The 15,524-nt window shown below is 42.3% G+C and overlaps 1 protein-coding gene across 8 annotated transcripts in view; it reads right to left on the reverse strand.

Annotated features, from left to right (window-relative positions):
- RYR3 (ryanodine receptor 3) overlaps positions 1-15,524 on the reverse strand; it is a 547,151-nt gene that overhangs the window by 335,195 nt on the left and 196,432 nt on the right. For all 8 annotated transcript variants that reach the window (XM_043471377.1, XM_043471383.1, XM_043471384.1 and 5 more), the window contains exon 3: positions 5,573-5,680. In XM_043471377.1, the coding sequence (XP_043327312.1) occupies positions 5,573-5,680 (108 nt within the window). The remainder of the gene's footprint in view (positions 1-5,572; positions 5,681-15,524) is intronic.

Raw genomic sequence — 15,524 nt, forward strand, 5'->3', positions numbered from 1 at the left:
GGGACTGACATCCCAAAATAGGCAGAGGTGTCTTTGTACTATTTCTCCAAAGGAAATCTGATGTGTCCTATTTTAAAGGTGCAACTAACACCTCCTGTTAGATTTGACTCATCAAATGATTTCTTTCTTTTAAATAATGACAATGGGGATGAAGTTTATTTAGAATTGTCTACATAGTTCCTCCATCAGTCTTGTTCCCTTCCCCACACACACACCAAAGTAAGTTCTCACTCTGGCTGTTTTCTGACAATTATGGAGGGAAGACAAAAACCTCGGAAAACTGAGACACTACCTCTGGTTGATGGGGGTTGTCCCTTCTCTTCTGTAATATACAGATGATGGAGAAGTCTCAGGGCCCAGGAATAAAGAGGTAAGGCTCTGATTGGCCTTCTTCATTCCAGAAGTTCCCACAAGATCTCTTGAATCTGGGCACAGCCAGAATTCAAACTTTAGACAACAGGCTTCTAATCGCCCTCCTCAGCATCTGTTTTGATTTGTTCATTACCTAACCACATCAGGGGAGGTGCATCTTTAGCAGATTCTTTTTTTAATGATGCTGTCACCTTCCTGTGACTAAATTTTCTGTGACTTTATAAGAAGGATAAATGCTTTGAACTTGGCTACAAGGTAAGTATCTCACGACACATACTTTAAATAAAATCTACGTGCACACAGCAATATGTAAGATTATGCCTCCTTGGCTGTTTACAAGGTCACACAATGCCAGGAGGCAACCTCTAGCTTCTCAGAAAGCATGTACACATCATTCCTGAGCGTGACAAATGTGTCACCACACGTGTGCATTTCTTGAGCAACTGTGCTGTGTGTGGTACTCCCCGCTCAAAGACAGGGGCAAGTGAAAGGAGTCTGAAGCTCCTCTTAGTGCTAAAGGGACCATCTCATAATTAAGTGTCGCTCAGTTGCTAAGTTGTATCTGACTCTTTGCAATCCCATGAACTGCGGCACACCAGCTTCCCTGTCCTTCACTAACTCCTGGAGTTTGCTCAAACTCGCATCCATTCAGTCAAGGATGCCAACCAACCATCTCACCCTTGTTGGCCCCTCTCCTCCTTCCCTCAATCTTTCCCAGCATCAGGGTCTTTTCCAATGAGTCAGCTCTTTGCATCAGGTGGCCAAAGTATTGGAGCTTCAGTTTCAGCCTCAGTCCTTCCAATGAATATTCAGTGTTGATTTCCCTCATAAGTAATACAGGGAATTAAAAGACCCCCTCATAGTGAGTGTATCTGTGAGAGAGGTTCTTACAGAAACAGTGTCTTTCCAGGTCACATCTCCCAATCAAGTTTAAAAGGCTGGTTGTGTATTTGCATTCTAGAGATTTTAGAATCTGAAGTCAAGGATGATCTTACACAAACAAAAAACCATAAAATTCATTCTTTTTACATATATTGCATCTCCCTTTTTTTAAGTAGTAAAAGTCTGACAGTGATTAAGTCAACTTTTAGAGAAAACCGGAGCCCTTATCAGGAGTGCAGCTGGTAACTGTGTTAATCAAGGTCTTTCACTTTTAGAAGCATTATATTCGTTCATGTCAAAACTCATTTGTAGTTATATGGCCCTCGATTTAACATGCACCTGGTCATATAGCATGGGAATCTCCTTCCTTTGAGGCATTTGAATATGCCTGAAGGATCTGTGACAGGAGGAAGCAGACCAGAGATGAAAAGAGGAACCAATATTCATTTCCACACCCATCAGCATTTGTCAACACTTCTGTAATTCTCACCTGATCCTATGAGGGAGGTTGCATTTTGAAGGTGTGGAAAGTCAGGTACAGAAAGGGGAAGCGATTTGTCCTAGAAGTCACTTGCTCCTTACAGCCTGGACTGAAAACACATCTACGTCTACCTGACTCCAAAGATGGAGCTTCTCTCACTGCACATGCTGCTAGTTTTGTGTTCAGAGTCATTGCTATAGGATGATGAAGACTGAGGACTCAGAGGGAGATGCTGACATCCTTTTTAGCTTCCTGTCCTGCTGAAGGTGGCTGGGGACCTCATACACTGTAGGTTCCATTAAGGTAAAAATATATTATATTTGTATGCAGGGATTTTACATCAAAGTCCAGCTATTTAATTGGCCACAGTGCCAAGCATCCATCTCTTGGTAATATTCCCCAGAATAACATCAGATAGGATTTAAACAGAAGTAAAGTGACCCGAGGATGAGCTTAGGAGGGTGGGCTCTGAAGGGCACTGACATCCTCTGCCCCCTGGGGCCTTCTCACAATTCAGTTTCCTTTTCAACATAAAGTTGAGTCCTAGGTGCTACTGGCTATAGCTAAGGATGTTTTAATAATAAACCCTCTGTTGTTAAACCAAGGTGGACACCTCTGTTTTCTTTGTTACTGAAAGGAACTGCTGCAGAACCACCAATCCCTGCAGAAAGACTTCTGTATGCTCATCATAGGAATAAACAAATAACCAATATCATTTTTAAAAAGTCCAATTGCTATGCAGCAGTGAACAGACACACAAAGACCAATTTATGCCCAGGAGGAAAAATGACACTCTTCAAAGCATCCCGTCTGGTGGTAGTGATGATCATTAGTGTAAGTAATATCCATTTAAAAGCAGTAAATGTCTCTTTCCAAACAGAATGGACTGGCATGCAGAGGAGGTGTCAACCCACTCAAACATCCCTGGGCTCCCCAGAGAATCATTATGGTCTGTTATGTTAACTCACTTCCTTCTTGATTTTTCTTCTTTTTTTCTTTTTCTCCCCTGCTGAATATTATCATTTCAAATCAAATTAAGTACTAATAGTAAGTGCGCACAGCAATCACTTCAGAAAACCAAAACATTCAGACTCAAGAGGTTATATGAAAAATATTATTCCTCATAATAAAGATTGAGAGCCCAGATGGAATGGTGAGAGAGTTCCAAGAGGGTTCTAGCAACTGAAGCTGCTATTTGGGTAACTAGTGGAGCCACCAGCAAATAATAAAATCTAAATCTTTTAAGGCAGCACCCTCTCCTATCTGTGCTCCAGCTCTCTTTTCAAGTCTCTTCCTTCTAACTCTAAGACCTCCAGTTATTAATTACAATAGAAGTAATATATCAGGATGGGAAGTAACTATTAGATCTCTCTTCTCTTTGGTAAAATAGCACAAAATGGCAATATAGCACACGGGAAATTCTAGAGTCTGACTCAATACGGTGATTGTTACCCAATGACTATTTAACCATAAAAATGTCATGGATTCCTTATTTCAGACTGGAGTTTTCAAAGATACTGGATCCTCCAATAAGACTTAACCTATTGGTCTTTAAATATTGTAAATTAAAGATCGTCCCTGAAATATATAACTACATGGAGTAAACTTCTGCTAGAACATGGATGGTAATTATAGGTATTAGATATATAATTCAAAACTATGCATTCAATCTTATTAAAATCTTTCTATTCTATATGGAAAATGAATTATTTATTCTTTTTCAAAAGACAAACCAGGACAAGACTATTATTTAAGTTCCTGGCAACAAAGAAGAACAAGGATTATAACCAGAACTTTTCAGTTGACTTTAACTTTGCAGGATTCCCTGAACTACACAAATTAGATGGTAAAGACAAAGAAGTCCTCTGAAATGCAATTTGTGAACAAACAAGACAAGAGAATGCCCATGAGATAATTATCCAGTTAGCATAGGTTTTATCTTCCCAATTTCTATCCTGGGGCCATATGTTGGCAGGGTCTAGCTGATCTTGGTTGACACTGAAAGTGGTGATATTCCAAATCAACCAGGTCTTCCTCACCAAAGATGCCTATAAATCATGAGTTAATTATCTTGGAGGAAAAGTGAGCAATTAAAAAGTAATTTATTTCACTGAGTTGAAATGTTTGAGGGTGTGTGCCTAAGGGAGAAAGGTTGGGGGTACTGAGGTCAATGTCAGGGGGAGATAAACTGCAAAAGAACAAAATCTCACCTGTGTTAATGCTCTAAGGAACAAAACAAAGCTATTTTCAGGTGGTTGATGAAAGCATATTATTCTAAACCAAAACAGTGAAGATTCACAAATGTTGGTGTTAAGGACCCTAGCAAATTAATTAATTACACTTCCTAATTTTATAGATGAGAACACTATGGTCCCAAGAGATTAAAAGATTTATGTAAGATCACATTAAGAGCTGAAAGATGACCTAAATGTAAATATTGGTTCTCTTGGGGCTACAGACATTGTCTCTTCTACCACCAATGAGACACTTCATTATATATGAATTCATTCAAGTCAAATAATAAACTGTGCTAGGTACTGTAAACATCCCTACCTACACACACTACAGAGTGTAAAGAATTACACTTGCAATTATAGTAGACAGTAGTAAGAACTCTTCCCTGAGTGTTGCTCAAGCAAGGGCACCCATCCTAGACTTTCAGGGTCAACTTATAGGCTTCTCTGTTGACCTAATATTTAGACTTGTTCCTTGAAAGAGAAGTAAAGGTCATATAAGGGAAGAGAGAGAGGAGGAGAAAGTTGTTCTAAATGGAGGGAAGAGCTGACACATATGATCTGAGGCAAAGAGAATGGTTATGTCTGAGGAAGTGAAAAGAATTCAATGTGGTTGGGTCACTGAGTGTTTGGGAAGATGTGGGGAGAAACAGGACAGGCAAGGTGAGCAGGACACACCAAATCCTGAAGTTCTTTATGCCCAGTTAAGGAATATGGGATTTCATTCATGGTAATGGGCAGAAAGACAATTTTTAAATGGTAAAGTGTAATGATTAGGTCTATATTTTGTAAAGAGCATTATGTCAGCTTAGGGAAAATAAAATAGTAGGTGAGGTAAGCACAGAAGGAATCAGAGTGATGAGTCTGATGTAATAACCCAGAAGATAAAGGATAGTCATCTAATACAGTATCTAAGGGGCGTGGGAGAGTGGTATCTGTATGTGAGATATTCAGTTCATAGAATTAGAATATTTGAAATGATAAATGAATATAACTAGGTGAGTCATTAGGGAAAGGGTCAAAAATTATTCTGAAGTCTATGGTCAATGTCTTGCCTGGGAGACCTTTGGGAAGCCATTATCCCTCAGTTAAAGACTGGGAAACAATTTTACTGACAATAGAAACTTAAGACAGCTCTGTATTTGCTCATCTTGAGTGAAACCGTAAAGATCTGGGTACATGTCAATGACTCTTAATTCTATAGGAAATCTTCTCCAAATGGCTGTAACCTGGCTGTGCTTCACTGGCATAGTCATAATCTCTGATGAGACTTTTCCAAGAGAAAAGAATGAGCCTAACAGATACCCCACCCCTCCCCTTTCCAAGGCCCTTTCAGCCTCTCCATATATTCTGGTGGACTTTGGGTTCAATGACCTATGCCCCGCTCAGGCAGCATTAAGGTGATCTAGTCTATTTTCTGGTGGAAGCTGGTTAACCCAGAGGAAGTAGGGCTGCTGAATAAGAGGAATATGAGGATGGATTCAAGGAAACTGGAAATCCAAGTTTTTCTAGTTCAAAACTGGAGGAATGAAATGAAGTGTGTACTTTTGGGTTATGGTGTGTCCCAATGCCTCCCTTCCCAGGACATAATTCAGGTACTCACCCCTTCGCCACCATTTTCACCTGTGTTGGCAAGCATTTCCTGCAGGGCTCTGACAGAGAGGGACTGTTCCAGCACAAAATTGCAGACGCAGAGATCTGGAGGAACATACTGTGGAAATAAAACCAGAATGAGGATACCCACTCATGTCAGTTGGGGATCAGTCACGCAGTAACATCTCAAGGGCAAAGAGCCTATGAATCAAAGTAACATTTGATGGATGGATGGATGAGTACAAAGGGCAGATTTTTCTTGTTCATGCTAAGATGAGTTTCAAGCTGGATTCTAAAGTAGGAAGAGGAGAAAATCCCAAAGTCTCAAGGGAACAGTGACCAAGATGTCAGGATCAACTTGAGTGAGGGCTGGGGGCAAACAGGGGAGAACACTACACATACAGCCTTTCGGAAGCAGGGAAGGCTGATTCACACTGATGTCTGGGTGGGACCAAAGGAAGAAAGTCACTGGGATCTCATCCATAATAATTTGTAAGCAGACAAGACCAAAACGTGGCTTTCAACAACAGTGACCAAAATAGGGAATCTATTTACTTGTTCAGAAAATTTGGACACCACACTGTAAAAGGAGCTACATACATTTAATTCTGAACAAAGAAATGTCCAGAACTATAAGAACTGATCACCCCTAGAGCAATAATTCTACATCATTGCTCAGGTAATACCATGATATTCTCAAACATTTCTCAAACACAAAGATAGCCTTCTCTGTAGACTGTAGTAACACCTAATGCTTACTGAGTGCTTTTCTAGGCCAGATATTTTTTTTTCCTCAATTATTTTTATTAGTTGGAGGCTAATTACTTTACAATATTGTAGTGGTCTTTGCCATACATTGACATGGATCAGCCATGGATTTACATGTGTTCCCCATCCTGAACCCCCCCTCCCACTCCCTCCGGGTCCCCTCCCTCCCCATCCCATCCCTCTGGGTCATCCCAGTGCACCAGCCCCGAGCACTTGTCTCATGCATCCAACCTGGACTGGTGATCTGTTTCACACTTGATCATATACATGTTTCGATGCTGTTCTCTCAGATCATCCCACCCTTGCCTTCTCCCATAGAGTCCAAAAGTCTGTTCTATACATCCGTGTCTCTTTTTCTGTCTTGCATATAGGGTTATCATTACCATCTTTCTAAATTCCATATATATGCGTTAGTATACTGTACTGGTGTTTTTCTCTCTGGCTTACTTCACTCTGTATAATGGGCTCCAGATATTGTTTTAAGTGCTTTGCTTTAAGTGATTTCTTTTAATCCACACAACTATTTCATGTACAGATATTATTAGTATTTCAGCTTACAGCAAAGGAAATTAAGACACAGAGAACGTAGGTCATCTGTCCAAGGTGATGGCTTACACTTAGATGAGTTGGATTCAAATCCATACATTTAACTCTATTCCTGCTGCTGACGACAACACTGCAGATTTTTCCACAATTAGAATATTTTCATTCAGCAAATATTTAAGTATCATATTTTGATAAGACACAGTGTTTGATATTCAGAAAGATACAAAGACATGCAAACAAAATCACTACCCAGTTCCACGATGCACCATTTTCCTTGGGAATACTGCTGCTTACATTCACCTTTCACACCAAACCTTTGTTTCCCCTGTGATATTGGCACCATGAGAGTAACAGGAATGAGGGCCAGAAGTCATGCACAGTTATGTCTAACACTCAGAGACAGATAACGTTGCTTTCATGGACCTTTAACTTAAAAGCTAAAGCAAACCTGCTGCTAAAGCAGAGACAAGCCCTCTGATTTTCATCATTTTCATTTATAAAATAAATATTATGGAATCACCAATCTTTAAGTTCTCTTCACTTTCCAAGTGTTTGTACCTTCTTCCTCCTCCTCAACCTCAATGCCCTTAAAAAAAACAAAAAACGATGTCCCTCTTGTTAGACTTCCTCACTCCTTCCCTTTAGTAAAGTTTTAACATCCCCTAAGCCAAGAGTGGGCTTCCCCAGTGGCTCAGCAGTAAAGAATCTGCTTGCACTGCAGAACATGTGGAGAACTGGGTTCAGCCTCTGGATTGGGAAGATCCCCTCTAGAAGGAGATGGCAACTCCCTCCAGTAATCTGCCCAGAACATCCCATGGACAGAGGAGCCTGGAGGGGTACAGTCCACGAGTCACAAAGAGTCAGAAACAACTGAGCGACTAAACAACAACCAAGTATAGGTTGATCCAAGTATAGGTGATCCTATCCCAAAGGCTACTGGCCCATGGGCGACTTCACATTTTGAGTACTTGCCACTTAAATACTTTTCTATTCAGGGTTTCTGCAGTCAGAACTCCTAAAAACCCAGACTTCCTAGAATTCTGGTATTACAGGAAACTGCCCAGTTCTCTTTATGAACATGATATAACCAAGGAGAAATTGTACCACCAGGAGACAACAGCCTTTATTTTACACACTTCTTGCTTTGTTTTCAAGGTTTGTTCCTGCTGCAGGTAATTAACTCATTTGTATGGGACTGGAGCAAGCAGACAGCTGGTGATGCAGGGCAAGGCTTCACATTCAGGGAGTGTTTTTAGAGCACATATCGCATCATTACAAGTGGCAGACAATAATATGATAAAGCATTTCCATAAAGATCATATGCCATAAACATATATTGTCTGACTTAGTCTTCCCAAAGAGGATGCCATCTCACAAGATTTTACAGAGGTTTTTTTTTTTTCCCCCTACAACTTCTTGGTCTATCTGGATCTCATGTCCCCAGAATAGGAGGCCAAAAAAGCCAGAGTTTGAGTGTTTTTCCTTCTTCCTTCACTTCACTAGGGCATGTGATTTGGAATTTTTTCTATTCAGGAATGTCAGCAGGTGTAGTTGGTACTTTAAGGGGTGCAGTTTTGGCTAATCAACTGAATAACCCCGACATTCACGCTCACTTCGACAAGAACCCTGTGTAGTCCAGTCTCTAAGACACAAACTTTCACAGCTCCAAGTGCTAGAGATTCTGTCCTTATACAAGACTGTGTGATTCTGAGTCAGCTCTCTTCCCTCCTGGTCTGGCTTGCTTGGACAAAGATAGGAATTCTCCTCGAGCACCACCATCCTCCAACCTGATACCAGACACTAGGCAGGCTCCAATTAAACTTTTCTCCCCCCTCCCCCCAGATATTAAAAGTCCCAAGGTAGATTGGCTATACCCCAATACAAAATAAAAAGTTTAAAGTTTAAAAATAGGTAAAAGTCCCAAGATGGCAGAAATTTAATTACTGGTACCATTGGGTACATTTACAGAGAGACAGTGAGCATGGAGAGGAAGTATCTCCTATGGGAGCATTGTGTCTCCCACTGGTTCACATCATTTCCTTAAAGTTTAGTTTTTCCACCTCTAGCCTGTGGTCCTGCCTGGACTCTCCATATTCAGAGATAAGGTCACACACCACTCACTGAGAACAACACGTGGGCAGTCGCAAGGGAAGGAAGAGGGCCATGGGAATATGTGGAGAAAAGCAAAAAGCAGCCAACAACTTGTGACACGAAGTGCAGAGCAGACAGCCAGCTGACCTGCTCCGCCAGCTGCCATCCTTAATTAAACTCCACACTGGCCTGCGATCCCACCCCCACATTTCCAGAGAATAAGCAGAGGCCACTGGTCCGTCAGAGCTAATTTGTTTGCAGCGGGAGAGCCCCCAGGAGGCCGGCTCATTGTCTCCGTGCTCTGGAGCCTGAGCCTCAGTCACTGCCTGGCAGGCGTGGGGCGTGTGTTTGATGATTCTCAGCATGGAGAGAAGGGCTCTGTTGACATCTGTTCTGAAATAGCTCCTCGTCACTCTCCGCAGCCCGGACCTCAGCCTAGAGAAGCACCATTTCCAAATGTCCTACAGAAAACCTTGAGATGCCAGGGCTCTGTTTAAGTCAGGAACTAGGTATTCATTTAGTCCCACTACATAGAAAAAAGCAAAAGAAAAGGCCTATGGACCCTCCACGTTCCCTTAATCTAGGTACTCCAAGTATTTTTCTGGGGCTTACTAAGTCCAAGATGGGGGGAATTTAACATTGCTATTATTGGCTTCACGTAGCATTTTTCTACCTAGCAACCCCACATTGTACACTCACCAGGATACTAGCTGGTATGAGGCAAGCCTTCAGGGAAATGAAGAGAAGAATTAATTAACAGAAGTGGGGCTGTCCTCTCTCCATTACATTGTTAACTACAGTTTGCTGTGGCTTACACAGTTCTTCCAGAGAAGGCAATGGCACCCCACTCCAGTACTCTTGCCTGGAAAATCCCATGGACAGAGGAGCCTGGTAGGCTGCAGTCCATGGGGTCGCTAAGAGTCCGACACGACTGAGCGACTTCACTTTCACTTTTCACTTTCATGCATTGGAGAAGGAAATGGCAACCCACTCCAGTATTCTTGCCTGGAGAGTCCCAGGGACAGGGGAGCCTGGTGGGCTTCCGTCTATGGGGTCGCACAGAGTCGGACATGACTGAAGTGACTCAGCAGCAGCAGCACACAGTTCTTCACACGGTGCAGTCTGTTTCACTAAATTGTGGGTATCTTGCAAAATATGTGTCTGGTTCTACTTTTGGTTTTTCCAGTACACAGAACAGCAAGTGCTCAACTCAAGCCTTCTTGAATGGACTCTGTGTCCCAGACTATCTGAGAGCATGTGACAGATGGTGCCTATGGTTGCAGACACATTGCGCTGAGCACACATCTGCCTGGCTGAGCCCCCTCCCCACGTCTCCGGCTTAAGATTCAAGGGACCTTTCTTCTCTCATTGTCATGGGCCTCCTCCCATTGAGTGTTGATCCACCTGGCTCTCACACAGCCAAGACTCAACGACACACTCTGTGAGTACATTAATGGGTTATTGGCTGAGAGCGAACATTGTAGTACACGACTTCCTGAGGTCCTATCTGTGTTCAACCACTTATTAGCTGAATGATATTAGGTGGGGAGCTTTGCCTCTTTGTGCCTTAGTTTCCCTGTCTGTAAAGTAGAGATCTAATGGTACCTACTCCTCAGAATAAACTCAGTTTTTATGTTTACAGAACTTAAACATAGTCTTACATAGTCTGGCACATAGTAAGTACTAAATAAATGTCAAACGTTATCCACAGAGGGCAGTGAAGTCCAAACATCCATAACTCACTTATATGTTCATGTATATAATTTTCCAAGTTCTTTTTTTGTGTAAGGATAATCCCTGCCTTTTAAGGCTGTGTGGTCTGGTGGTGTACGGTGAAGACAAATGGACAGTTTTTAAAGTATGATTCAAAAGGCCCACAGAGGGACGAGGAAGTGTGTGAGAGCTGAGTGGGGCTGAAGTGGGGGAGAGGAGCAAGGAAAGAAGGTGAGAAGTGAGTTTGGGGAAGAAGCAGGCATTACACTGAGGGTCATGAGTCCCCCTGCCAAGGATTTTGAACTTCATCTTCAGGGCAATAGGTGACACTAAAGGAAGTGATAGAATCAAATGTGCATCTCTGAAAAGTCACTGCAGTTCCAGTGTGAAGGGGCTAGAACCAAGGCAGAGAAACAAGTTAGGAGGTTGCTGCAATAAACTGCTTATAAGAAAACAATGATATGAAGTATCGTAATGGTGGTAGACATGGAGATAAAGTAGTGAATTTGAAAAATCTTCAGAAGTTAAGAGAGGGAAGATCTGGTGACTAATTGGATATAGGAGAGGAGTGGAAGATGGTCAGTGTTTCTATCAGATGGCAAAAGAGGGCAAAAAAAAAAAAAATTCAGGAAGAACAAGCCATCCCAAGGGTCAGAAGTACCACACACCTAGCAATTACATTTAGCAAATTGTCCCTGGATCTCCATTTGGGCAACAGAATGATGATGGGAGAACAAAGGCTCTGAGATGATAAAGCGGTAGCCCTGAGAGTGTCAGCAGAGGGAGGCTCATCTGGGAAAACATGAGGAATTGGAGAGAATGACACCTGTTCTCCACAAAAGGAGAATTCCTGGAGGCCCAGCAGCCAAAATCAGCCCAAGTAACCTCCCTTTCCTTTCCCATCCCCAAAAGGTGGTCAGCCAGTATTTAGAGAACCTAACAATATGCTTTGACTGTGTGGATCACAATAAACTGTGGAAAATTCTTAAAGAGATGGGAATACCAGACCCCCTGACCTGCCTCTTGAGAAACCTGTATGCAGGTCAGGAAGCAACAGTCAGAACTGGACATGGAACAACAGACTGCTTCCAAATAGGAAAAGGAGTACATCAAGGCTGTATATTGTCACCTTGCTTGTTTAACTTATATGCAGAGTACATCATGAGAAACGCTGGGCTGGAAGAAGCACAAGCTGGAATCAAGATTGCCGGGAAAAATATCAATGACCTCAGGTATGCAGATGACACCACCCTTATGGCAGAAAGCAAAGAAGAACTAAAGAGCCTCTGGATTAAAGTGAAAGAGGAGAGTGAAAAAGTTGGCTTAAAGCTCAACATTCAGAAAACTAAGATCATGGCATCTGGTCCAATCACTTCATGGCAAATAGATGAAGAAACAATGCAAACAGTGTCAGACTTTATTTTGGGGGGGCTCCAAAATCACTGCAGATGATGATTGCAGCCATGAAATTCAAAGACGCTTACTTCTTGGAAGGAAAGTTATGAGCAACCCAGACAGCATATTAAAAACCAGAGACATTACTTTGCCAACAAAGGTCCATCTAGTCAAGGCTATGGTTTTCTCAGTAATCATGTATGGATGTGAGAGTTGGACTATAAAGAAAGCTGAGCACCGAAGAATTGATGCTTTTGAACTGTGGTGTTGAAGACTCTTGGGAGTCCCTTGGACTGCAAGGAGATCCAACCAGTCCATCCTAAAGGAGATCAGTTGTGGGTGTTCATTGGAAGGACTGATGTTGAAGCTGAAACTCCAATCCTTTGGCCACCTCATGCGAAGAGCTGACTCATTTGAAAAGACCCTGATGCTGGGAAAGATTGAGAGCAGGAGGAGAAGGGGATGACAGAGGATGAGATGGTTGGATGGCGTCACCAATTCAATGGACATGAGTTTGGGTACACCAGGCAAAATGCTAGGCTGGAAGACTCACAAGTTGGAATCAAGATTGCCAGGAGAAATAACAACCTCAGATACTCAGAAGACACCACCCTAATGGCAAAAAGTTAAGAGGAATTAAAGAGCCTCTTGATGAAGGTGAAAGAGGAGAGTGAAAAGCTGGCTTAAAACTCAACATTCAAAAATCCAAGATCACGGCATCTGGTCCCATCACTTCATGACAAATAGATGGGGAAAAAATGGAAACAGTGACAGACTTTATTTTCTTAATAAAAAAACCCTCAAAATCACTGCAGATGAAATGCTGCAGAAATGCTATGACCAACCTAGACAGCATATTAAAAACAAGAGACATCACTTTGCTGACAAAGACCCATATAGTCAAAGCTATGGTTTTTCCATTAGTCATGCATGGATGTGAGAGTTGGACTGTAAAGAAGGCTGAGCACCAAAGAATTGATGCTCTCAAATTGTGGTGCTGGAGAAGTTCTTAAGAGTCCTTTGGATGGCAAGGAGATCAAACCCGTCAATTCCAAAGGAAATCAACCCAGAATATTCATTAGAAGAACTGATACTGAAGATCCAATACTTTGGCCACCTGATGTGAAGAGCCAACTCATAGGAAAAGACCCTGATGGTGGGAAAGATTGAGGGCAAGAGGAGAAGAGGGCAACAGAGGATGAAATGGTTGGATGACAGCTCCAACTCAATGGAAATGAGTTTGAGCAAACTCTGGGAGATAGTGAAGGACAGGGAAGCCTGGCGTGCTATAGTCCATGGGGTCGCAAATAGTTGGACATGACTTAGTGACTGAACAACAACTGTGTCACCTGCTGTGGGGAATAAAAGAAGAAAGACACGGTTTCTAACCTTCAAAGAACTTTTAAGCTACTTGAAGAGACAGATCTACCATACCTGAGACTTCATGAAACAATACAAAAGTTGATATTCAATGCTAAATTGAGCAGTTTGAGTTTTATGTCTTGCTGGACCCAGAAGGCCTTTCAGCGATGTTGTGATAGAAAAGGTCAGCCCAGGCTGGAGTGTGGCCTGAAGAGGGGTTACAAGAGCAAGCAGTTCCCGGCACAGAGCCAGAACTTGAATTTGTATTTAATGAATGAACAAGATGGGAGAGTTTTTTTTTTTTCCATTTTTTTGGGTGGATTCTTTCTTCCTGCTTAAAATTCCACTAGTTGAAGCTGAATTTCAAAGTTATAGGCTTTGCAGGACCTCTGTCCTTACTTCCCTTTGCTTTTTCACCTAATTCAGACACACCTCCAACTCATCTCCATGGGCACCATGTCTGCTAGTGATGGGCACAGCTGGACTCTGTCCCCAGTGGTCTGGCTTCCACATGACCTGTTTGTTCCATTTCACCACAGTGCCTCAAACAGGACTGATAAAATCTCCCTATGAGGCTCAATGTGAAAAGAATGAAAGTATTTGTTGTTCAGTCATGTCCGACTCTTTGTGACTCCATGGACTGTAGCCTGCCAGGCTCCTCTGTCCATGGCATTTTCCAGGCAAGAATACCAGAGTGAGTAGCAAGTCCCTGCTCCAGGGGATCTTCCCTGGTGGTTTAGACAGTAAAGAATCTGCTTGCAATGCAGGAAACTTGGGTTCATTCCATGAGGCTCAATGGAGTCCTACTCAAAGACTGTGGATGAGAAGACTTCCCAAGCCCTTGAGGGCAGAAAATTCTTCTCTCTCCCAGAAAATGTTCCAGGTCAATCTGGCCCCATGGGTACAGAAGGCATTGGATAAGACCAACTTTCCATGGGAGAGCATCAGGATGGCTAGAGACGGGACATGCAGCTTGTATTTCAGGAGTTTTAAGTGCTTCATAGACATGATCTCATCCATCTACAGCAGACATGAGCTCATTTGTGGACTGCCTTTCTATCATTGATAATACATAATTATTTGCATTGTATTTATACTTTAAAGGCAGAGCCAATCATTAACCAAACTAACGCCTACATCTTGTCTCAACCAGGTTTAAGTATTTATGCAGTTAAGTGCCTTTTACATCCACCTTTGTCACTTCTGCAAAGTGTTTGATAGAATATAATGAGGAAAGTTATAACAGTGAATATTTAAATCTGGGGTTGTTGCTCAGTCTCTGTTTCTACAAAAGTCACTGGTGGCTTTGGGTTCAATCCCTGGGTTAGGAAGATCCCCTGGAGGAGAAAACAGTAACCCACTCCCGTATTCTTGCCTGGAGAATCCCATGGAGAGGAGCCTGGCGGGCTACAGTCCATGGGGTCACAAAGGGTTGGACTGAGCAACTAACATTAACTCTTACAACCAACACTAACACTTACAACTCTTTTAGAGTTGGCTCAACTGAGATACACAGGAATTAGGTAAAACTTAATATGGGCAAGTGGAGAAACAAGAACAGAATTCATATATACATTTAAAATGTATCTATTTACCTATCTATATAATCATAGCAGGTATTGCACTAACTTCTATGTAAGTATTATCTCATTTAACTCTAACATCAACTCTTTAACCAATAGATTATAGATAGTCTGTAAGTCAGAAAGGCTGAAAGGCTTCCCCATAACCACATCTGAGAATAGCATTCAAGTCAGGAATTTCAAACTCAACTCTATCCGATACTGTGTCAATATTCCTGAAGAGAAGGTTCTCATCTCTACACCAACGTTGTGGGACTCTAACTCTACTAGGCTGCTGCTTCTGCTAAGTCACGTCAGTCGTGTCTAACTCTGTATGACCCCATAGACGACAGCCCACCAGGCTCCCGTCCCTGGGATTCTCCAGGGAAGAATACTGGAGTGGGCTGCCATTTCCTTCTCCAGTGCATGAAAGTGAAAAGTGAAAGTGAAGTCGCTCAGTCGTGTCCGACTCTTCGGGACCCCAGGCTCCTCCATCCATGGGATTTTCCAGGCAAGAGTACTGGA

This window comes from Cervus canadensis, chromosome 6 (genome assembly GCF_019320065.1).
Source record: "Cervus canadensis isolate Bull #8, Minnesota chromosome 6, ASM1932006v1, whole genome shotgun sequence".
In the NCBI taxonomy this organism is placed as follows: Eukaryota; Metazoa; Chordata; class Mammalia; order Artiodactyla; family Cervidae; genus Cervus; species Cervus canadensis.